The sequence below is a fragment of the Podarcis cretensis genome, assembly GCF_951804945.1.
Source record: "Podarcis cretensis genome assembly, chromosome: 9".
Lineage (NCBI taxonomy): Eukaryota > Metazoa > Chordata > Lepidosauria > Squamata > Lacertidae > Podarcis > Podarcis cretensis.
The window spans coordinates 41,112,027-41,136,341 of NC_137178.1; the positions used below are offsets into that span (position 1 = coordinate 41,112,027).

A 24,315-nucleotide genomic window follows, 5' to 3' on the forward strand; every position below is an offset into this window, starting at 1 on the left:
AAGGCAAGGGGTCCTTTTTCCAAACTCAAGGTAAAGGACTGCTATGTCAGCTAGCATAGGTGCCAACTCCCCGGGGCCCTGGGTGCCCAAGCACCCACAATATTCCCCATGAAGGGGCCGGGCGCCCACACATTTCAGTGCCAGGGCCATGCATGCTGCATGGCACCCACGGTCGTGGGGCTAAGTTAGCACTTCTGTCAGCTAGGGAGGAGCAGAAGGCATTTGGAAAGGTAAAAATGATTCACCCCAGGTATCTTGACACCACCTTTCCCCCCTGTGCTCTGGCATGTCCTAAGTTATGTTCAATCCTCTACATTTCTTCTAAGCAAGTAGCATTCGGAGGAAATATCCCACCATTGAAGCATTATTTATTTAAGGTCCCAGGCTAGGTTACAGCCTTAAAAACAATAATAAAAACAATTTAAAACAGCTTTCAAGAAAGTAAATACAATAGACTATCTTTCTCCGAAGGACTTGCAAGCACCATTGGAGGTAATTACAAGGTGGATAAACCTGCTCCTAAGATTTACAAGAGAAGTTTGGGCTCCATGAAACCAAAAGTAGAACACTGTCATGGAAGACTTAGAGGGCATACTAGGAAGCTAGAAAAGAACTTTATTATATCTCTTTAAAAAGAACAGTAACAGGAAACTCCTGGCTCGCTTCAGATACCAGTCCAGCACCATCTAGTGACTCAACTATATAATGACAGCATCCATATCGACACAATACAAGCTTTTCAAATCTTGCAGTATTTCCTTGTCCCAAATCCTCCGACAGCTCCTGGCTGTTTGAAATGATGTCCATGCTACATTCATTTATAGAATGATTGCCCGTTTCTGTTGCCCTCATCTGTTCAAATCTGTGTGAGGGATCACCATCATTACCAGAAAGAAAATTAAATGCCAGTTCCTTGGATTGTATTTCAGAACTGTGATTTAAACACACAGGAGCAAAGAAATTCAGAACCAAGGACACAGTGTCCTTTGTACATAAAAAAACATTAGTGTAATGGGCAACCTTACAAAATAATACCATAACGTGATTGATCAAGGGGGGCAGGAATGAATTGCTCTGGGAAATGTCTGAAAGAGGATTGTACTCTTCCTATTCCTTCTGAATTTCACAGCAGAATTTTTTCCCCAGGACCTTTGCTTTGCAGAAGTGATGTCATCATGATGAGGAACAGAAGCAGCAGGAAAGGACAAATGCATTAGCATCCTTGACTGTTTCAGGTGAAGGAAACTCAAATCCAGATCTCAGGAATTGTAAGGTTTGCTGTTTCTTCCTTCAATCCATATAATGCCTTCTTGATTTCAAGATTCGCAGTCACTGTGTAAACATTGTTAAATAAAATAATTAGCAGGTGTTTCCACATTTGAACATTGTACTTTCCTAACACACACAATTAGGTGGTTGTTTTTTTTAAATGTGGTCAGTTCTTGCTTAGGCCTGGGGTCCCCAGTGTGACACCCAAGAGTGCCTTCATATACCCTCTTGGCCCCCCTAGGCCCCCTGCCCTTCACATTTTTATTTTAAAACTATTAAACCCCTGACCTAGATTGTTCCATTGCCACACGGTGTGTATAGAACGAGAAAGAGCACACCTTACTATTGGACTAGCATCAAGCATTCAAATGTCTGAGTTACACAGAACCTAGTATTGTACAGAATTAAAAGGCTGTTAATTTTCTGCAAAAGTGTAATGATTAGGTTAAGACTGAACTGAAATTCGTATGTTTACACACTCTCAACGCAACACACGTTGGCACAATGAAAGAAATCTCCCATATCCTGATCTGTTGTGAGGTTGTTGTTGTAGCCAATCTCTGATCTCTTCCCTTACCGATAACCAGAAGAAACCAAGATTGATTATGGGCCAGCTCAAAACTCACAATCTCTGTGGATCTGTGGTGCAATGCAATTAGCATGGGATTTCCTTCAAGAATCTATTGCCTGCAAAATCTTTGATTTCATGTGCTGAGTGACTGATGATCTTCTCCTGCCAGCTTCCTTCCTGCGCTTTATCTACCGTTCCTTGCTTTCTTTATACCATGGGTCCCTTTCTGCCTTCTTGGTCCTCACGATTTCACTGTCTGTAACAGTTTCTTTGCTGCCACCACTCCCAGGCAATTGGCCTGCAGGCCTGGGATGCCTCACTCACCCGTTGGGGTGAGTGGTGATAACAAGAAGATAAGGAGGGGCATTCCAGCCTGGTGCACACACCAAGATGGGGGGTCGAACGGTTTCCATCACAAGTCACACTTATGAACCGCCATGTTGCACCCAACTTTGCTTCCCTGAGTCATTATTCCGCATCTGGATAACCTTGAGGGGGTGGGTTCTTGTAAAATGCAAAAGTAGATCCCACAAACCAAAACAATCCAAAAATTCATTCCCACCACAGAATCAATTGGATGAGACTGTAATGGTTTGAGAACCTTTGCTGACAGATCCCCACTTCCCCAATCTTACTGATTGGTTGCTACAATCCAGCCTATCTGAGTGAAGAAAATCTGCTGACTGCTTACACTGAACTGCAGCAAATTACCCTGAAGGAAATGTCCACAGAAGTGTCCTCAGGGCACTTGATTAGACACCTTTGTTCTCGCATCGCAGGCTTTAATTCTCTCAGGGGTGTTCATTGTCACCTGAAGCTCTCTATGCCTTTTCCCTTAGCAAAACATATCTAATTTCAAGTAGCGTATCATAAAGGACACAAGCCTACATTATTGCCAGCCATGATTCATAATAAAGCAGAGCCACCTAGTGGTCCCAGTGATTCTTTCTCCTCCCCTCCCTCCCAGAAATCCACGCTGCTCTTTTATTTACAGAAGGGATGGGCGAAGAGTAGATTAGGATCTACTGGCAGATCTCTGTGAGTCACAGTAAAAAGCTTTCTGACTTCCAGGGGTTTAACAATAGCAAGTAAAATCTTCAAGTAACCCCCTTTCTATGTTCCTCACCTGTAAAATATTAGCATTTATTGGTTTCCTTTGACCATGGCTTAGTGCAGCCCCACAGACTAGCTTTAGAGGTTTCTGTTTAGAATCCCTAATCTGTAGAAACTCAAGATGTTTATGAGATGCGGTAGGCAATTGCTGTCCCTCCTCCCACAAAACACTATTTGAATCAGGCTCTGTCCCCTGCTGCTATTTTGCACTGGCTCTGGTTGGTGGACCTCAATGGCTCCTGTCAAAATAAAGGAGATCCCTCAAGCTTGAAGCTTGCTCACCACTGATTTACACAGCTGGTTTTCAAGAGCGACCATTCAACGTTTTATTCCAGCATCTTGGAAATGCAGCAAAGGTGGGTGATTTCAAATATTGCCCTTCTCCCCACCACCCGCCCCCCAAACATGGATATTTTCAGCCACCCTAAGAACAAACATTGAAAGCATAGAAACCTGAGTCAGAACACTAGTCTCTCTAGCTCAGTATTGTTTTACATTGAGTAGAAGCGGCTTTTTGGGGTTTCAGACATAATATGCTCCCAGCCCTACCTGAAAATGCTGGAGAATGAACCAAGGACTTCTGCATGGGAAGCAGATGTTATCCCACTGAACTATAGCTCTTCCCCTTAATGTTTGTGGCTTGTGAGAGGTAAAGGGGCAACCAAATGGCAAATTCTAGGATATATTCAAGAAGAAACTAGAAAAAAAGTGCTTTGGAAAGTGCATTCATTGTGTTAATTTTCTTTTTCTTTTTTTGTAGTTCACAATTACTAGAACGGGACGCGGGTGGCGCTGTGGGTTAAACCACAGAGCCTAGGACTTGCCGATCAGAAGGTTGGCGGTTCGAATCCCCACGATGGGGTGAGCTCCCGTTGCTCGGTCCCTGCTCCTGCCAACCTAGCAGTTGGAAAGCACGTCAAAGTGCAAGTAGATAAATAGGTACCGCTCCGGTGGGAAGGTAAACGGCGTTTCCGTGCGCTGCTCTGGTTTGCCAGAAGCGGCTTTGTCATGCTGGCCACATGACCCGGAAGCTGTATGCCGGCTCCCTCGGCCAATAAAGCGAGATGAGCGCCGCAACCCCAGAGTCGGTCACGACTGGACCTGATGGTCAGGGGTCCCTTTACCTTTACCTAATTACTAGAACAGTGGCTAATCGTCTGTTTAAAATGCAACCACAAAATGTCTTTGTACCTTCAACACATATATCAGCTACATTGTTGAATTTTCTTATTATACTAGCCACTCAGCATGTATAGAACCAGTGAGCTGGACAGAAACACAACTCCCATCTAAGGAATAATCCCTTCCAAAAAGATATATTGAATTAGCAGTGGACAGTTCACAAAATGAAGTTCCACATCCATCTCACCAACGAGACTAATAAAACCCCATCTCTCAGTGGTGGGGCAGAAGTGGGCTAGCAAATCTATCCTGTGCCTCAAACAACAGAGTAATGTTGATAAGCAAAATATATTTCAGGGTCATCTGCAAAGAAGAAGAGACCATTGTTCAATTTTGGATCTATTGAAGCTGACAGTGTCCCTTTCAGAAGTGTAATTGGAGAATCGCAAGTACCTTGGGCTGGCATTGCAGTCTTTTTCTTCTTTCACGGAAGGCAAATATTCACATTCAGCTAAGAAAAGATTGGAGACAGTGAAACTATTAGCCTGGGGAATTTTGTGAACGTCTGTTCAATTTGAATAGCAATGACTGCACTGTAGACTCCTCCAGGACCTGGACATCATTTTTTATTTTTATTATTATGTCTGCAGCCATTAGCCCATTTAAAACCCTTGTGGATAAGTCAGAAGCCATAGTAACCTTTGTTTTATTTATTTTATACATACATATATGCACAGAGCACCCATCTCTAACACCTTGCCTTTGTCACAAGCTAAAAATAAGAGGGATAATAATAAATTGCCCAACATACAATTGTTTATGTCACGTCTGTTGTTCTGCTGGATTACTCCAGCTGGTGAGTTTGTGTGCTGTTATCCTTTTCATGCTGTTGCTGGGTAGCACCCATTGAGTAGTGGCACATCAATGCTGCATGCCCACTTTGAAGACCCTTAGCAAGGTCAGGGCTTCACTTTTAAAGGCAGGCTCTGTGTCTTCTGCCAGGTACCGTAATGTCAGGCTCACCACAGCTTACTGCGTCAGGCAACGGATAGAGCACCAAACCCACTGATGCCAAATTAAATGTGAACTAAGCATTGGTGCCCAGTCTAAGGAGGATGGCCATGTTCACGCCAATAAACTTCTCCTATCTGGTGGAGATAAAAGCACCAGGGCTTTTCACTCCAATGTTGCCGTTAGTTGTTAGTATTTCCACAAATCTGTAAAGGTATAGACCAGAGCAGGGGTTGCTAACCTGTGGTCCTCTGGATGTTGGACTACAGTTCCCATCAGGCCCAGCCAGCATGGCCAACAGTGAGTGATGGTGGGAGCTGAAGTCCAGCAACATCTGAAGGCCTGCTTGGTAGGCTCCTCATCTACATATTGTGGATATGTAATGCTATCCCAAAGTCATCTGATCAGCAGACAAGGAATGCCTACCAATTTGCTTCCCTGGAGGCCTTACAAGTTGGACATAAGGCATCTGTGTTTAGTTGTATGGGACTTTACTCTACAGTCCTTCTTTCAAGAAGCATGATTTGGAAAAAAAGCTATGTGAAGGATTTTTTGAGAGAGTTAATACCCCCCTCATTATCTCCAAAATAATTTGGGGAAAACCCAACAGAACAGGGTTTTTTTTTGGGGGGGGGGATTCATATCACTACTTGTCGCTAATAACTATGCACAAAAATGATATACAGTACATGCTTACAGAAGTTATTAGTGATTCATACATCAACTCAAGCTGTGACCCCAAAAAATGTCTGTAGGACATAGGGTTTCACCAGTCTGAACAGTAAGAGGAAAATGCAGTGGAAACTGTGGGATAGCAACTGCTTGATGAGATGTCATACAATCTCCCTGCAAGCAACTCTGGATGAATGTTCAATAAGCAGTTGACATTGTATAACCTTCCCGCAAACATTGTGGAAACCAATCAGGACGAATGCTGAATAAACAGGTCATCTGGAAGCAACCTTGGGCCCACGTTTCCACTTGTACTATTCCGCAGTGACTTTATGGCACTTTCTGTGGTCTGGGCACCTTGGTGCCTACATGTATTTCAGCCCTTTCTCTGGTTTTTATGTCTCTCCCCCCCCCCCCCAGCAGCTATGTTTTGCGAACCTCTTGGAATAAGATATTGATACCACATTCCGTGTGCCAAGAAGCTTGATTTAATATACAGTGTTTGAGGCAAACAAGCATGCAGATTGGAATAAGAAGCCAGGAGACATAGGTTTAAGAATAATTGGATATGCCCAGCTCTCTTCCAGATTGGACAATAATCACAACTAGCCATCTGCTTGTGGAGAAAACAATGATTTCATTCCAGGTAATGGAGGAGTAGATAGCAAACCTAAAAAGACTGCAAGGAGGAAACGATGTGGTCATAGCAACACGCCTGTAAGATGATCCTGGAGACTGCAGTGAATAAAAAGTGCTAGGAGCCATGAGTCAATAGTGGTGAAGCATATCGCAAATTAATGCCAAAAAACACTCCTTAATACTAAAACACACACCACTCTCAAAGAAGCCACTTGCTATATTGAAATGGCTACAAATATTTAGGCTTTGAAATAAAAACTACATCACCTTAAAGGGACACACATCTATTTTTCAATCCCCTCAATATTTAAAGAGCAGTTATCTTCTGCTACTATTTTAGTATTTCAGATTATAGACTTAAATGCATTTTAGAGAACTTAGGCAAAGACGGTGGGAAGAGATGGGCTTGTTAGAAAAGAAAAAGGTCCAAGAGTAGAATGTGATCGATACATACTATTTCGTTTTAAGCTGCTCATCCATTTATCAAGCTCTTCCATCTCTATTTCCATTACAGAGGGTGTGTCTTCTTCAAAAATAGGACTGAGTAAGAAAACAAAAACATATTTTGGACCATGCAGCTTAGAATTGTTAGACAGATATTTTTAATACCATTTTTAAATCAATCCATGTGTTAGGCTGTATTTAAGTATTTAGCTGCCAGTGTGCTTAATTTAGAAAAGAGCATCATTGTGTGAGCTGTTGAATCAATAAATGTTACTGAATCTGGATTAAAGCTAATGCAATAAACTAGTAGTCCAGTAGATCCCATTGTTGCAATATGGGGGACATCGCCTAAAGACTACAGCCATTTAAAAAAATTTAGAAGACCTGTGGTTCTGTCATACTGAAGAGTCTATGTGGCCCTAGGCCATGAGAACAGTTCCACAACTGTTGATATGAACAGGAAGCAGTCTTACCTTTTACAGCTTTCACTCACTAGTTCCTCTGAAATAAAATGAAATGCATTTCAGAAAGAAGTAAATGATTCATTTAAAAAAGAGATAGAGAGATGTGCGGTAGGCTGGCAATTAAATATTGCAAAATAGAATGCTCCTGCTCAAGATTTGACCCAGCTATACTCCATTCCCTTCCCCCTTTCCCTTGGTTATCCATTCTTGCTTTGTTGCTTTGTGATGTCAGATGCTTTTCAATCCAAAATACCCGGAGGGCACAAGGTTGAGAAATAGTATGAGGCAAATTGGGCCAGGATTACATCCTTTACCTTCCTGAATAATTATTATGCACAAACCCAAAAAGAAGAAGAAGAAGAAGAAGAAGAAGAAGAAGAAGAAGAAGAAGAAGAAGAAGAAGAAGAAAGAAAAACATATGAACTTGGAGGCAGCTAGAAAGTAAAATGCAGTAAAATGGATATTAAGCTCAAGTTGAAATTAGTAGCTGAGGTAAATTTAAGATGTTGACTACAGCCAAGCTGCATTAATATTCAAATCAGAGTCTAGCGGTGAACAGGAGACTGGAAGCAATGAATTTCTTGAGGATAACAGGTTCCAACAGTGAAAGCAACATAATGAGAAGTCAACAACTGTGATAAAAATTGTTTACTTCCACACAGCCTAATGCTGTACATGTGCAGTGCACCTGTTTACTTACAGAGACTGTAGCAGATTACAGATAAGGGGCAAGATGAAAACGCAAACACACACAAACACCTAAAACCTGGAGAGAAAGGCATTTGAGAGCACAGAGCAACAAAGGAAAATAAACCAAGGAAAGAGTAATTGCCAGGAGAGATGCAGGTGGATGAAACACCAGATGGAATAAGAGGGGAAACCACATCCATTGGAGGTTAGGATGTGGTATTTTTAAAGGAGGAAACTGTCTTCTGAACAACTGAAACGTGTCTTTTATACCTAGCAAGGTATAGGAGGGAAGAAAGGACGGGGGAAGGATGTAGGCACTGATTCACTTTTCCCAGCAGAAACATTGATGGTTTGGACCACAGATTTAACCATGCCGTCTCCACAATGCCTCAAGTTCTGTTGAAAGTTCCATCCCAAAAATATGCTATATAGGCTGCACCTTTCGTCAGTACAAATGATTCACAGTTGGTATGACAAATAATTCACAGCATAGTTGTCCTGACCTGACTTCAAGCAAAAGCTCGTGGGGTGTGGCAGGGGTACTCTACAAGGCAGCCTGGAGCAGCAGGACCTCGGAGAGCTCTCAGTGAGCCACTTGTTTCAATGGAAGGAGGAAGTGAGTGGACCACTCTGTCCAGATTACTCTTCCAGGGCTCCACTACCCGCTACCTGAGGAGTGTGGCTACTTAAAACAGGAACAGGAAACCTCAGGCCCAGAGGCTGATGGAATGCCTGGAGGGCCACAATCTGGCTCCACAAGCCCCACCTTCTTCCCAGGCTGCACTCATCTCGAACCCTGCCTACTATCCTCCTTGGGTGTTCTTATCTGGCTAGAATGTGTCCTTAAACTCCAATAATGCCTCTTGCTTTCCTGGATGGAGGGTACTGATGGGGTGTGTGTGTAGAATTGCTCTGCCTACTATTGCTTCTGGCCCTGCCCACCACTGATACGTTGCCCCCAGGAAGTTGCCTACAAAGGAATGCAAAATTCCCTGGTGTATAAATGAGTGCATTCTCCTCTGGGGTTGCTCCCTGTACTGTTGAACAGGTGTTGTGGAGCAAGAAGTGCTTGGCTTCTTGGGTGAATTGGGTTCAGGGAGCAGTCCTGGTGCAGCAAGTTCCTGTCTGCCAGACTCAGGTTCAGGATGAGGAACCCAACTGTGTTCTTCAGCCAGTGGTATGGTAGTCATGGACTTGACCACTTCAGTTCTCCTCCATCTGAGAGTCCTGGCTATTGCTTGAGGCTGGGACCATAACAGCTGTGTTCTATGGGATCCAGTCCCATGAAAGCATATACAGTCGTACCTTGGTTCTCAAACGCCTTGTGACTCGAACGTTTTGGCTTCCAAACACCGCAAACCTGGAAGTGAGTGTTCCGGTTTGCAAACGTTTTTTGGAAGCTGAACGTCCAATGTGGCTTCTGTGGCTTCTGATTGAGTGCAGGAAACTCTTGCAGCCAATCGGAAGCCGCGCCTTGGTTTTCGAATGTTTTTGGAAGTCGAACAGACTTCTGGAATGGATTCTGTTCAAGAACCAAGGTTCAACTGTATAGGATTGCAGCCTCAGTCATTGGTGGGAAAAGTAGATCTAATAGTATATTTATGAGTAATAAGCAGTGCTTTTTCTGGGGGTATGCAGGGGTATGCATACCCCTAAATATTTTGTGAATCTATTGGGAGAAGAAACTAAAAAAAATTTTTTTTAGTTTCTTCTCTAGCACAGTGAATCATCAGTTCTGTTGCTACCCCTGATGGCAGCCTAATTTCCGTGTCACAGTGTTTCCTGAGTCTCAGATGGAAGCGAGCATTTAATGTGTGGATTAGGAGTTGGAATCTAGCATGGTGATTGGTCAGTTTCGTTGTTACCACCCCCGATGGCGGTTTCATTTCTTTTCCCGGTGATTTTATTGAGTCAAAATGAGAGTATCCATAAACATTTTTTTTTAAAAAAAAAGCAAAAAATAATTTGAAAAACAAGGAAAGATCTCTCCGCCCCCCCCTGCTGAAATTAAGAAAGGGGGGGGGGGGAGCAGAGGAACTAGAAATGAGTTTTTGTGCATGGGGATTGCGAGTTTAGTTTTGGTACTGAAAACAAATTTCTGGGTTGAGAATGTACTCAAGTTACCCTGTTCTTTAATCTAGGTGTGTATTGCAGGGTTTGAGTCACCCTAAGGTGTCTGCGTCACCCAGGAGATTGCAGCCACAGAGATAAAAAAGAAGAGCTGCTCTGTTATCTGGAGAGGTCACTTCCTGGTTCTCATGGAGAAGCTGTTTTCAACGGAGCTCAGCAACGGAAGCATGTAGCTGTATTGAAACAGCACCAGGTGTTGAAATTTTGCACTCCTAACAATTTTTGTGCCCGGGTGGGCCCCCCATGCTATGCCACTGCATCCCGCTGCCCCCCATCCTAGGAACTGATGTTTAACCCTCATGGAGCGCCCAGCAGCCTTAACAAACTACAGTTCCCATGATTCTTTGGGGTGGGGGTGCCTAGACTGTGCTTTAAAGATATGGTGCACACTCAGCCAAAGTATCACAAGTGGGAGAAAAACACACAACCAAAAACCAATGCCAAGAATTCATGGCGTTGCAACTGAAAATATGCCTGTAAACAGTTGCCCTGTATACCAATACTCAAAAGCTTCATTAGCCATCAGACTATTAAACCACTGCTTGTATATTTTAAATATTTGAATCTGTGCATGTCCAATCACCATCTTAAAGCTTCTCCCATTGTTACCAACCCTTTATATTTCACTGTAAATTTTCTAAAGGCTCTGCCCGTTTCCCCTTTCCATTGCATCATAAGCAGAATCATTGTCAAGGGAAACATGTCGTTTCCTGGATTGCATTATCCTTCTAGCTGGTGGATTAAAGACATCACAATCCCATGATTCTCCTGCAGCATGTTTGGATCTTAGCAAGCGGTAGGTGCAATTGCCACGTTTATCCTGGAAGACCTTTGTGAGGGGAAATGTGAAGAATAAAATTAATTTTTGAGGCAGCCTTATTTCCTCCTCTTTCTTTATTGGAGAGGCATAAATCCAATACTGTAGTAAGTATAAGGGCAAGTATAAGAAAAATGGCAAGGGGAATTATCTATGGCCAAACACCCTTGAGAAAGAGCCGAAAAGCCAAGAAAATCCCATTATAACTGTCCTGGACAAGAGAGATAAGCAGTGGGGACTAAGAAGCACAGTCAGACCAGGTTAAGTGGGATTTCTTGTTTGCACTGGAATTGTGTTTAGCCAAATAATAGTCTCCTGAGAAATTCAGAAATGTGCCTGGTTTTCAACAACACTGCTCAGCAGCATGGAATATACGAGGCACTGAGGGCTCAAAATCCCAGTGCTCAAGCACAGGCTGCAGAAATCATCTTCCCTTCCTTCCAGACCATGAGCTTTGCCCCCTGGGTCTATTCCCTATCACAGTGAATAGAAAACGTATTCTCTTTTGTTTTGGGGGCTGTGAGGAATCACACAGAATGCCACCCTGGACAAAATATATGTCACCCCACAGGTAACCTGAGAGAATATTGTTATCATGCATTACATACACATGCAATTATATGAGCATAGGATCCAATCTTAACCTTCAACCCAATGTCCAGCTGCTGAAATCCTCATCCCCATCCACAGTATTCACTCCTAAACTAAAGTTAGACCTTATTCAAGGGTTAAATCCAATTCAAACATTTAGCATGTGAGAGCCAGTTGTCTCCTCTGCATAGGTGCCAGCTCCCTGGGGCCCTAGGTGCCCGAGCACCCACAAAATTCCCCATGAAGGGGCCGGGCACCCACAAATTTCAGTGTCCAGGCCATGCACACTGCATGGCACCTACGGCACTGGGCACCCACGGTCACGGGGCCAAGCTGGCAATCTTGCTCCTCCATATATATATATATATATATATATATATATATATACACAGTGGTACCTTGGGTTAGGACGCGGGTGGCGCTGTGGGTAAAAGCCTCAGCGCCTAGGGCTTGCCGATCGAAAGGTCAGCAGTTCGAATCCCCGCGGCGGGGTGCATTCCCGTTGCTCGGTCCCAGCGCCTGCCAACCTAGCAGTTTGAAAGCACCCCCGGGTACAAGTAGATAAATAGGGACCGCTTACTGGCGGGAAGGTAAACGGCGTTTCCATGTGCTGCGCTGGCTCACCAGATGCAGCTTTGTCACGCTGGCTACGTGACCCGGAAGTGTCTCCGGACAGCGCTGGCCCCCGGCCTCTTGAGTGAGATGGGCGCACAACCCTAGAGTCTGTCAAGACTGGCCCGTACGGGCAGGGGTACCTTTACCTTTACCTTACCTTGGGTTAAAAACTTAATTCGTTCTGGAGGCCTGTTCTTAACCTCAAAACGTTCTTAGCCTGAGGTACCACATTAGCTAATGGGGCCTCCCGCCATCACTGGATGATTTCTTTTCTCATCCTGAAGCAAAGTTCTTAACCCGAGGTACTCTTTCTGTGTTAGCGGAGTCTGTAACCTGAAGCGTATGTAACCTGAGGTACCACTGTAATCTAATATGGTCCTTCACACATCCCCCAAGAAACTTTAATATCTACCTTGCTTGGGTGGTTTCTGCTTCCGACGTCTTACAATGAAGACAACCAGCAAAACAATCAGGACTAGAAGCAGAGCAGCTGGGACTCCGTATATCAAAGCAGGATGTAGGTCTTCCATTTCTGCAGAGGCAGTGGTTTCCATTTCCGAATTCTCTGCTTCTGTGGATGTAGCGGCAGTTTGCACACCCTGGTCACTAGTTGTCAAAATCATAACAGATGTAGGTGATCCCAGTGTATTCAGTACAGGTACTTCTGTGGTAACAGGTGATGTCAAGCCATGCCCTGAATATTCTTCATCTGCCGGTGCTGTTGTAGAGCCTGCCAAATGGGGGGAAACAGGGCTGGGTTAACCATTAAGCAAAATAAGCATGTGCTTAGGGTATCAAGGGAAGTGGTCACCACAGAATTTTTCCATCAGAAAAAGTAGGAGAACTTTCCCCCTCAAATATAAATAAAGTGAAAGTATAACAAAAAGTATTTTCTATCTTACTGTAGGTTTTGTTTAATCAAAAACATAACATTTTATTTTACGGTTTATTATTGTTTATATTTTTAATATATCTATGGGGGCCCCAAAATCTTTTAAGTGCTTAGGGTTTCTAAAGGTCTTAATCTGGCCCAGGGTGGGTGGGGGGGACAAGTATATATCACTATTATTTTTATAACTGGAACTAAAAATAAATTTTAGCAAATGAGCTTTTTAAAAAAATCCATTCATTTTCTGATGCGGTCCTCAAGAAGCATCCTTGACCGCATGGCTGCTCAAAAACTGTTATTGGCAATGGGATCTTACACGGCATTTCCCTTGTGACCCACATCTTCTGATTATATAACAACTCACGACTGTGTCCTTTGGATCTATAATGGTTTCCACAGAGATTTGTTAAACCCAGTGTGTTGTAAATCTAGAATCAGGAAATTGTAGTGGAGCACTGAGTTTGCAAATCACTACAAAGCATTTAGGAAAATAAAGTTGGCTTGTTGGTTTTTTTGGTAAGAAAAGGCAGTATATTTATGGTTTGCTTTATGAAAGCTACTATTATACAATGGTACATAGTATTCAATTCACACAAAAAAATTATGAACAAATATTTACAGCGTGACACGCTCACAACGAAAAACATGTTCTTTCAAACAAGGTATACTGAAGATGCAGCACAGAACAGCTCCAAACTTATACAGCTGTTTGGAACAAAAGGGAACAAAAGATTAAAAAAAAATCCTAAATCTCAAAAGCAGAATAAAGTTGAGCTGCTGTACTGAGCTTTAGGCATACAGCTGTATCTGGAAGACTGGCAAGCGAATGGTTGGAAAAACCTCAGTTAAATAAGTACAATGAAACACACATTAAAAATGAGAGGTGTGTGAGACAAATCACTGTTTGTTTTTCATTTTAAAGTTTCATTTAAGTTTCCATTTGTCAGAATTGCATCTGTTCAGTTGTTGTTTTCAGTGATTGTAATGAAAACCCCACCTGTTTTCTGCTGATTGTAACTTCTGTGTTTTCTATCTAAGGGATAAGACATTTGCTTGCATTCTACTTAGGATTCAACAAATCCGCTTGTCAACTCACCACGGGCAACTGCCCTCTGGTGATCCGAACATCCAGCACCACACAAATCCCTGTCCTGCAGATCTCATTTTCATTGCATTTCCCCCAATCAGGTAAGAAATAGCAGGATTCCTTTCCAAACAGCAGGAAAGACTTCCATTCTTCCTTACCCTCTCCATAACCCACACAAATAAGAACAGACTCTGTTTCTCTCCCAAGTTCTCTGTGAATGCCAGAGGATGCATGGGAAGGGGCTAGTAGTTACCACAAATAATGGCGGGCAAGGGAGCCTAGGCAGCATTTGTGGATCCCTGATTCTATTACCATCACAAACAACAACACCCCTTCTCCATCCTCAGGCACCAGACTAGCCAAATTTCAGACAGATTAGATAAAGGGACCACACTTTAAAGGAAAGTAAAAATGCACAAACTAATGGAACAAATTTCCCTTAATTTTGTTTTTCATTCAGATATGATGGATTACTATTTCCCATTCCTTTATTTGCACGACAATGAAGAAATCAATTATGCTTATTCATTCATTATCCATTCATTATTAAAAGGAATTAACATCTCTACTAAGGAATGAACATCCTGACTACAAACAGGTGGCTTCTGAATTAGCTGTGGCTACTCCAGAAAGTGGTCTTGGAGTCATGGCAAAGAGCACAGTGAAGTGATCCAAATGTGAGACCTGGCGCCCTTGAGAAAGTGAGTTCTCTTACTGAATGGAAGGGCAAATCTTTTTTATATGCACACATGCACTGACCAATAAAAAGGCGGTGATAATAGATCATTCTCCCCCCAGTATCAAATTCAGAAGGCATTCCGAAAGCTTGATGTTATGGTTGGTGAGATGTAAATATTTGTTCCTGCCTTTGAGAGCAGCACATACTTCAGACGCTTTATAAATTAATTGCTCCCAAAATAACTTCAGTCTAAGCCATTTCACTCTCCCAGTTGTGCTGCCAGACTCCTGGGGAGGGATGGGGCCGAGAGATAAAAATAAGCAACAGTTGGCTATGTAACATACCAATATTGCAGTCAAATATCTCAGAAGTCTGCAATCCACATGCCTATGCTAGTACCTTTCCCCATCTTTATTGGACAGAGATGTCATTGTGTCAAATGGGGTCACCAAAAAGTATGAAAGGGAAATTTCACTGAAAGTGCACTACAGAGTTTTAGCTGGAGGATTCATCGTAGTTGTTGTTGTTGTTGTTTAGTCGTTTAGTCATGTCCGACTCTTCGTGACCCCATGGACCAGAGAACGCCAGGCACTCCTGTCCTCCACTGCCCCCCGCAGCTTGGTCAGACTCATGCTGGTAACCTCGAAAACACTATCCAACCATCTCGTCCTCTGTCGCCCCCTTCTCCTTGTGCCCTCCATCTTTCCCAACATCAGGGTCTTCTCCAGGGAGTCTTCTCTTCTCATGAGGTGGCCAAAGTACTGGAGCCTCAGCTTCACAATCTGCTTATACAGATGCCAGCATGAACTCTCTGCAGCAGAGGTAGCCAGTGGTGTGGTGGATTACAACTTGCACCCAGGGCCAATCCTACCACTAGATAGATTGAGACACTGACCTCAGACAGCAGGTGCTGATGGGCAGAGAGTACACAGAGCTCTGTGAACCCTGGGGCCTGCTCTGTGTCCCCTAAGCTAGGCCACTGCCCGCAAGTATGTGGAGGACTCTGCCCCATCACCAGGGTTGAAGTGAAAGTCAGATGCTAACCTGGTCAGCATTTGAACATGGAATGGGAGGGGTGCTATTGTTTATTTCACTTCAGGTGGCAAAATGTCTTAGGCTGGTCCTGCACCTATCAGCCTCAGCAAGCAAGGCCAGTGGTTGACTGGTAATAAAATACCCTTGAGATGACAGATTTCCCTGAGGAGGCCAAACCCAATACATTTTGCTGCCTAGGATTGAATAGAAAATGGTATCCCCCCCCCCAAAAAAAAAATCCTACAAAGGCCTCTCCCTGAGAGTACAAATACAAGAATAATTAACTAAAAAGGTAACAATTTGCTGCCCTTTCAAGACCCCCATACCCAAAAATCTGCTACTTGAAGAAACCACCTCTCTAAAATCTAAGAAGGGCTGAATCACATGAGCAGGTAGGTAAGCAAATGCCATTTTCTCTCTTTTTAAATTACTTGTAAAACTGTATCGATTCAATCAACGTTTTTGTTCTTAAAAGGAAAGGAAATCACTACAATTGCTGTGGGATGCCCTCCAATATTATGTACGTATGAAAGTAACTTCAAAAGTATTTCATTGTAGCCATGCCAGAAACAACTTATTTAAGAAGAGAAAAGCTGTTCTTCCATTTCCTCCCATTAAGAATGTTCCCAACTAAAGGAGAATTCATCACCACTCCTAATGCTCCTTTTTACTGGCATGCGTCTTAAGAAACATGGCGGAATGTGTCCTCAGGGGAGCGTCCCCCCTTTTCTAAAGTAACACAGGGAACTGAAAATGTGAGTTCGAGATAGGAGGAGCTGTAAAGGAGAAGGGGGAGAGAGCTGGGGTGGGTATTTAGTTTTGATGGATGGTTTAACTTCAGGAATTTGGGGGAGTGATGTTTAAGTCAACATGTGGGTCATCATTCTCCTCTGAGTTTTGGATGTGAGAGCAGGGTGTAAGCAGTAGAGTTTGACTACTGAGGTGGTCTGCTTGATTCCCAATCATTATTTTTCCTTTAAAAACCCCACACAATTAAAATCATAACACACTCTCTTTTTTTCTTCAGAAAGGACACTTTCATGTAGGGAGAGCAGGTAAGCAGAAGGAAAAACTGTGGGTTTTCCACTTGTTGGTGTTTTATTAACTAAAGTAAAATCTCCAGAACAAAAATCCATGGAACTATTTGTCTGAACTTTGGCAGGCTTCCCCCACCCCCACCCCGGGGTACATCTATCCATCGTGTCTCCAGTTTTCAAACTGGTTGCCCCCCAAGAAATACCTAAGGAAGGAAATGTGATTTCCATTTTCCCACCCCACCCCACCCACACCATATCCAGGATTCAGTTCCATTCACAGAAGGAAAAGTAGGTCAGTTGCAGGTTTGATATAAACATTAAAACGGGGGGGGGGGGGGGGGGCGGCCCTGAACAATTTAAAAAAAACTATTGATAGAGTACTGCAACCATTCTTGTGAAACAGCTCCCAAGTTAGAGGTTATGCTAAGAATATATGCCCAGAATTAAGGACAATTTAAGTGAATGAAAGTGGACGCGGGTGGCGCTGTGGGTTAAACCACAGAGCCTAGGACTTGCCAATCAGAAGGTCGGCAGTTCGAATCCCCGCGACGGGGTAAGCTCCCGTTGCTCAGTCCCAGCTTCTGCCAACCTAGCAGTTTGAAAGCATGTCAAAGTGCAAGTAGATAAATAGGTACCGCTCCGGTGGGAAGGTAAACAGCGTTTCCGTGCGCTGCTCTGGTTCACCAGAAGTGACTTAGTCATGCTGGCCACATGACCCGGAAGCTGTAAGCTGGCTCCCTCGGCCAATAAAGCCAGATGAGCGCTGCAACCCCAGAGTCGGCCACGTCTGGACCTAATGGTCAGGGGTCCCTTTACCTTTTTAAGTTAATGAAACTTTCATACAAGTAAGCATTTGTGAGATTAGGCTACAATTTGGGCTCAGTTAGGAGGATCAGAGACAGAATGTGTGATATATGCATTATCAACCAACTATCTGGCATGTAGGCCCTTGAAGGGAAACAACTAGGAGTCAGGAGTCAGTTCCTAGAGAGCTGTCTCAAAAGTGTTGCCTGTCTGGAGAAGTTATTACTATTTTCTGCAGGCTCCTAAGCCTCATTAAGGATATTCTAACTCAGCTTGAAGTGAATAAGGATGGGGAGAAATTTGATTCAGTTTGGATTTTAAGGTCTAGCTTACAAAATTCTCACTCTCTGAAACAAGGTGTGAACAGAAACACAGCCATCCTTTAACATTCACACTTTCTTTGAACATTGTAATGCAGTTCTCCAGCCAAGCAACATGTACATAAATGCATGTATCAGGGTAAAGTGTGCATATAAATGCACATATTAGTGTAAATAACAGGACTTTGGTCTGATCCAGTAAGGAGGGTTCTTCTGACATTCTTATGAGTGTCAAAGGGTTCAAACACCTGAGGAGTCTTGTTTCTTCAATTCAGTCTTTAATCATGATCAGGTGTTTGGAGAGGATCCAAACAATGGTATTATTTTAATAATCGTTGGAAATTTGATACGGAGACAGGCAAGCGATGCTGCGAAATCCAGGAACGTTTCCCGAGCCTGTCGTCAACAAGCCAGCTTGTGGATGAGTTTTATCCAGCACTTGGCTATTTCACAATGAGAAATCTGCTTTTGTTTCTTGAAAGCCATTTCTATCTAAAATGCTCATATATTTTGTCCAGAGGCCTAAGCTAGCATTTGATTTATACTTCAAGTTAATATGCTTTAAAATATTTTCTCTTCCTTGAAACTTGTCTGAGCAAGAAGCCGCTTCAGACTTTCATTCTTCTTCGGAAGTTGCCTTTCGCAAGAACTTCCTTAGAGGTTTTTTAAAAGTTCAGAAGCTTAGCGTCTCAAGCTGTTGCAAGAAATGGCAGGAGGCAAAACATTAATGCACCCAAAGTTCTTAACAGATGTTCTTAACATCTCTCTTATGGACTGCTTTGCAAATTCTACATGATTAGCATTGGGAGGTAAAATCCAGAGACTTCCCTATGGCAAAGGAGACCCCCCCACACCCTGTGGGTCTTCTATGACAGGTGGATGTGTCCACCTATGAGTCATTTGATGGTTTACAGGTGGGTGACGCCACATCTGTAGGGTAAGGGGAGACAAATGGTGGTCTCACCCAGGCCAAAAGGGTACTCCACCCATGTCATAAACCATGGCTTACCACACACAAGCAAACTGCCCCCACTTTGGTTCTCCTTGATCTTTCCCATTTTTACAGGGAGCAGACAAAGCACGATCCCTGGCTTAGCATTGCATTCTAACTAAGGATTGTGGCTTGCTTTGCTCCAATAACCACAATTGGTTAAGCCACGAACAAACCTTGCCGAGGTTGTGATATGTTGGGAGCGAAACAAACCATGATCCCTGGTTCAGACATAACGCAAAACTAGGGATTGTGATTTGTTTCCTCCCAGTGATTACCAGTATGTATGTATGTATGTATGTATGTATTCATACATACATACATACATACATAGGTAAGGGACGTGGGTGGCGCTGTGGGTTAAACCACAGAGCCTAGGACTTGCCGATCAGCAGGTCAGCGGTTCGAATCCCCGCAACGGGGTGAGCTCCCGTTGCTTGGTTCCTGCTCCTACCAACCTAGCAGTTCAAAAGCACATCAAAGTGCAAGTAGATAAATAGGTACTGTTCTGGTGGGAAGGTAAACGGTGTTTCTGTGCGTTGCTCTGGTTTGCCAGAAGCGGCTTAGTCATGCTGGCCACATGTCCCGGAAGCTGTACGCCAGCTCCCTTGGCCATTAAAGCGAGATGAGCACCGCAAGCCCAGAGTCATCCACAACTGGACCTAATGTTCAGGGGTCCCTTTACCTTTACATACATACATACATACATACGTACGTATGAACGTACAGACATACATACATACATACATATACATACCTTGCCCATCTGGCTGGGTTTTCCCCACTCTGGGTGCCTCCCAATAGAATATTAAAAACACGATAAAACATCAAACATTAAAAACTTCCCTAAACAGGGTTGCCTTCAGATGTCTTCTAAAAGTCAAGTAGTTGTTTATTTCCTTTACATCTGATGGGAGGGGGTTCCACAGGGCGGGCACCATCACCGAGAAGACCCTTTGCCTGGTTCCCTGTAACCTCACTTCTCGCAGTGAGGGAACCGCCAGAAGCCCCTCAGAGCTGGACCTCAGGCTGAACAATGGGGTGGAGACGCTCCTTGGTTATTGGTTGATTATTTAATTTCTATACCGCTTAAAATATTAAATATATATTGAAGTGGTGTACAGGAAACAACAGACAACTTAAACAAAGTATTACAAAATACACAGTTATAGATAAAAAATTATATTAATACAAACTTACTAATATATACAGTTACAGATAGGTAGCCGTGTTGGTCTGCCATAGTCAAAACAAAATAAAAAAATTCCTTCCAGTAGCACCTTAAAGACCAACTAAGTTAGTTCTTGGTATGAGCTTTCGTGTGCATGCACACTTCTTCATGCACACGAAAGCTCATACCAAGAACTAACTTAGTTGGTCTTTAAGGTGCTACTGGAAGGAATTTATTTATTTATTTATTTATTTATTTTGTTTTTACTAATATATAGAAATCAATATCAATTCCTTTGCCTTCTGACACACCCTCTTTCTCAGCCTCTGGGTTCTGTTCCAGCCTCCAAACAAACTCAGCTGACCCACAGAAGTCTCACAGTGAGAAGAGTTCCTAGAAACAGTGAACACCACCCTAGCCCATGGGTAAGCAAACTAAGGACCAGGGACCGGATCCGGCCCAATCGCCTTCTAAATCCGGCCTGCGGACGGTCTGGGAATCAGCGTGTTTTTACATGAGTAGAATATGCCCTTTTATTTAAAATGCATCTCTGGGTTATTTGTGGGGCATAGGAATTATTTCCCCCCCCAAAAAAAAATATAGCCCAGCCCCCCACAAGGTCTGAGGGACAGTGGACCGGCCCCCTACTGAAAATGTTTGCTGACCCCGCCCTAGCATCTCACTCTAGCCTTACTTTTTTAGGCTCAAGGTGCATGGCACTTCCTCAGGCTGCCCACAGCTGTTTCCCTTTCAGCTGCACTCTCTGCACCAGTTCCAGGTGCAGCAGGATTGTTGAATTTCCAAGGGGGGGGACAAAGGATGGGGAAAAGGCCCCTCTCCACTCACAGCTCTTTCTTCACCCTCTTCTCCCCCTCCCCCTGTGCAGTCAGGGAGTAGCAATGAGGACCAATGCAGGCACAATTTCCTTGTGCAGAATAAGTCATCATTTATAGCTTACCATAGCTGGTGGGCAGTCAAACTGCCATTCTCCTGTGGCAACAATTTTCTTCAATCTCTGTGGAGCTTGCAGACTTTTTTCTTCTCTACCAACCTCAGCTTTTATTAAAAATTTGCCTGTGACTACATTCTTCCTGTCTGAAACCTAGCTTTACCAGTCTAGGGTTTTACCAAGATTTAGATTATATGAATAATAGAATCCTTCAATAACTTGCTAAGTCACTCTTCATATTTTATCCCACCATCTTCAGGTCAGGTACAGTTGCAGTTCAGACACTAGGGAGGAAGCCCACAGAAGGTGGAATGAACACTTTTCATATTATTATTAAGTACAAGCAGGAACAAACTCACTAGGTAATTTAAAGCAATGAAAGAAAAACAAGGCAAATACAGGAACTCTCAGGCTTGTAACCCAAACCTTTGTGGAAAAACTTTTTCACTTTCTTGACAACCAGTTATGAATATCAGCAAATGGGACTTCTGCTTTTGAAGTAAATTTGCTGGATTTAGGTGCAGCATGCTTAGACAACCCTTTTACGATTAAAAGGAAAAAACAAAGAACTTCCACCCTCTCTGTCTCTCTTGCACAAAATGTGCATGTTTAGACACATTAAATAGGAGTCAACCATTTATTAGAGTATACCCATTGAAATGAATGAAGATGACCAAGTTAGGTCCATTAATTTGAATGTCAACTCTGACTGAAACTTAATCACCAATAGTCTCAAATATATGAAGATAAAACTAGGCCAATGATTCCACCCCCAATTATTTTTACATGGGAAGAAGAACACCCCAGAACACGTTTTTTGCTGTGTTGCCCTCCAAAAACATTCTCTGGGGCTGACATTATCTTAAACAGCACCACATGCTCAGTATTTCTAGGAGCTTACTACCCAATAATTTGATACATTCAGCTATCACAATAACAATGAGAGTGTGGATTTATTTGCCCATAAAATACCGATATTACAAGGCAGTCCTTGCCTGTCTTCTTAGAGAAAAGACCCACTGAGTCTAGCTGTGCTCATGCCAAGTGTGCACAGGACCGCAGTCTTAGAAGCACAGGACTTTAAAAAATATATATATACAAAAACTCATACGGCAGAACCAGCAATGATTCAGAAACAAAGGCTTCACACACATCTCAACACACCTCAGATCTGTAGCTCAAGCCGGATCCATGGAAAGAAAAGACAGCAAACTGTTGGGAAGAAGAGCTACAAGACAGAGTGCAAGTTTGTACAGACAGCCTTTGCAGGGACCAGATTTTCTGGGTGTGACACTTCAAAACAGTTCCATAGCCTCAAGCATAAAACGTGCCTCTATCGTTAGTTCTCCTTAACAATGCAGAGAGCATGTTACTGCCACTTACCACAGCAAGCAGGTCTTTCGCTGAGCAACAGAAATAAAGGCAACATAAAGTTGTGTTTCTGCATGTTGGCGTCTCTGTGATCAGGTACGAAGTTTGTTTCATTCTCCCTTGGCTGTACAGAATATGTACATTTCCTGTTTCCTGCCTGTGTGGTTGGATGTGTAAGATGCCTTAAGGAGATGCACTATGTCTGATTGCTCGTAGGAAGTGATGCAATTTAGTTTGGGCCTGTCAAATGAGCAACGATTGCTGATTCAGCTAAAGAAACCACCAGGAAAATCCACGTGAGAATCTCGCAATCCTCTCTTGTTTTCAAGATCTGACAGTCTCTTTCCCACCCAGACAAGAATGCCTCAAATACATCTAGTTCAGTGATGAAGTACATGCCTTGCATGCAAAAAAGGTTGGATCCTTATCATCTCTAGGTAGGGCTGGGAAATACTCCTGTCTGAAATCCTCAGTTGCCACTGCTAGTCACTGTGAGTTTGATAGAGCAACAGTCTGACTTGCTTTAAGGCGGCTTCTTATATTGCTTTTTAAAATGAAAGTTTGTTTCTCAAACTATCTGATGTGGTGGACCAGCAATTCTTCACACACACAGTGTGCCAGGAACTGGTACCCAGGGCCAGCCCACCCATGGGGGGGGGTGAAGCACCTGCCTCAGGCGACAGACCCCCTCCATTGTTGGTACCACTGCAGACACCCTGTCTATACCACCACTTCTTCACCAGCGGGATCTCACTGGAATATCATATCTTACCAGAACTCACCATTGTTGCTGCTTCAAAGGCGCTGCCACCAGACCCAGATAAGGGAAGTTTTGGCAATTGGGCTGCGCCTTCCCATTTCGCCTCAAGCAGCGAAATGGGACAGGCTGCCCCTGACAGGACTATATTTGGTTCCTGTACCAGCTGACCATGAAAATGGGACTTTTTAAAAAATTGCAAAAAGCTTTACATGCTACCCCAATCTCCGAGCAGGGCGAGATTCCAGAGGTTCCAGGCAGTTACCCAAGATTTGTGTTACCTTTGGAAATGAGGCACAGCTTTATGTCTTTATGATATATGGCTTACTTGCACATCAATACCACCTGAGCCTACTGTGGAGGGTTCCCAGCACTACACTCCAAGAGGGTCTCTTGCTTCTCCCATAGGCACAGTGAACTTGGATCCAGCAGAGAAATCAGCCATGCCCTCTGTCTCCTTTTTACAGCCTCTCACAGTTTTTGCCAGCACATCACTGCCAAGTACCATTCGAAAAACTAGCCTTTTGTCTCCTGCTAACTACCTCTCTACATGAAGGAGAGGCTCACACCCCTATGCTGTTAGTTGCCCATCTCCCTGCCCCGTTTGGTTAATGATTTGGCCGCCATCAGGCTTTGTTCCCCTAACACAGGGGTAGGCAACCTAAGGCCCATGGACCACAAGCAGCCCATGGGGGTCTTTTAACCGGCCCATGAGCCGCCCCTGAACCGAGCTGCCTGCTTGGTGAGTCCCCACAGCGTGGTGCGGGGGCTTGCTTCCGCAGCGCCGGAAATTGCGTCTGCACAGACGCAGATGCCAGAAATCATGGGCGCGCGCAATCCAGCCCACGGAGGGATCTCTGCTGGAGTGAACCAGCCCAGGCGAAGTAAACCTTGCCGACCTCTGCCCTAACAACTCTCACTCAGCAAGCCATCATCAGGTTGTTGGGCACAGTTTAATTCCCCCAAACCTTGATTAGTTCTCAATTTTATTGGACCCAGAATCTTAGAGTGTCTCACTCCCCACAAACTCATAACACTATTTTTGTAGACATATAAAGAGTTCTGGGAAGCTTGAAA

General features: G+C 43.6%; 1 protein-coding gene and 1 long non-coding RNA gene across 2 annotated transcripts; both read right to left on the bottom strand.

Moving 5' to 3' along the window:
• Positions 1-595: 595 nt before the first annotated feature.
• TMEM154 (transmembrane protein 154) lies at positions 596-22,789 on the bottom strand. Its single transcript, XM_079990485.1, has 6 exons — positions 22,494-22,789; positions 12,561-12,878; positions 7,315-7,342; positions 6,852-6,937; positions 4,529-4,586; positions 596-1,332 (listed from the first exon to the last, which is right to left on the bottom strand). Exons 1-6 carry the CDS (start codon positions 22,555-22,557, stop codon positions 1,317-1,319), a joined length of 570 nt encoding a protein of 189 aa, XP_079846611.1. The 5' UTR covers positions 22,558-22,789; the 3' UTR covers positions 596-1,316.
• On the bottom strand, positions 3,663-4,519 carry LOC307224043. Its single transcript, XR_013842391.1, has 2 exons — positions 4,092-4,519; positions 3,663-3,723 (listed from the first exon to the last, which is right to left on the bottom strand). It is a non-coding gene; the product is annotated as an uncharacterized lncRNA (long non-coding RNA).
• Positions 22,790-24,315: the final 1,526 nt, after the last annotated feature.

Coding starts and splice junctions, on each gene's coding strand:
- TMEM154 (XM_079990485.1), bottom strand. CDS start 22,557: ATGCAGAAACACAACTTTATGTTGCCTTTATTTCTGTTGCTCAGCGAA. Junction 6,938..7,314: donor GTGAGTGAAAGCTGTAAAAG/GTAAGACTGCTT, acceptor TTTCTTACTCAG/TCCTATTTTTGAAGAAGACA. Junction 4,587..6,851: donor GAGCAGCTTAAAACGAAATA/GTATGTATCGAT, acceptor ATCTTTTCTTAG/CTGAATGTGAATATTTGCCT.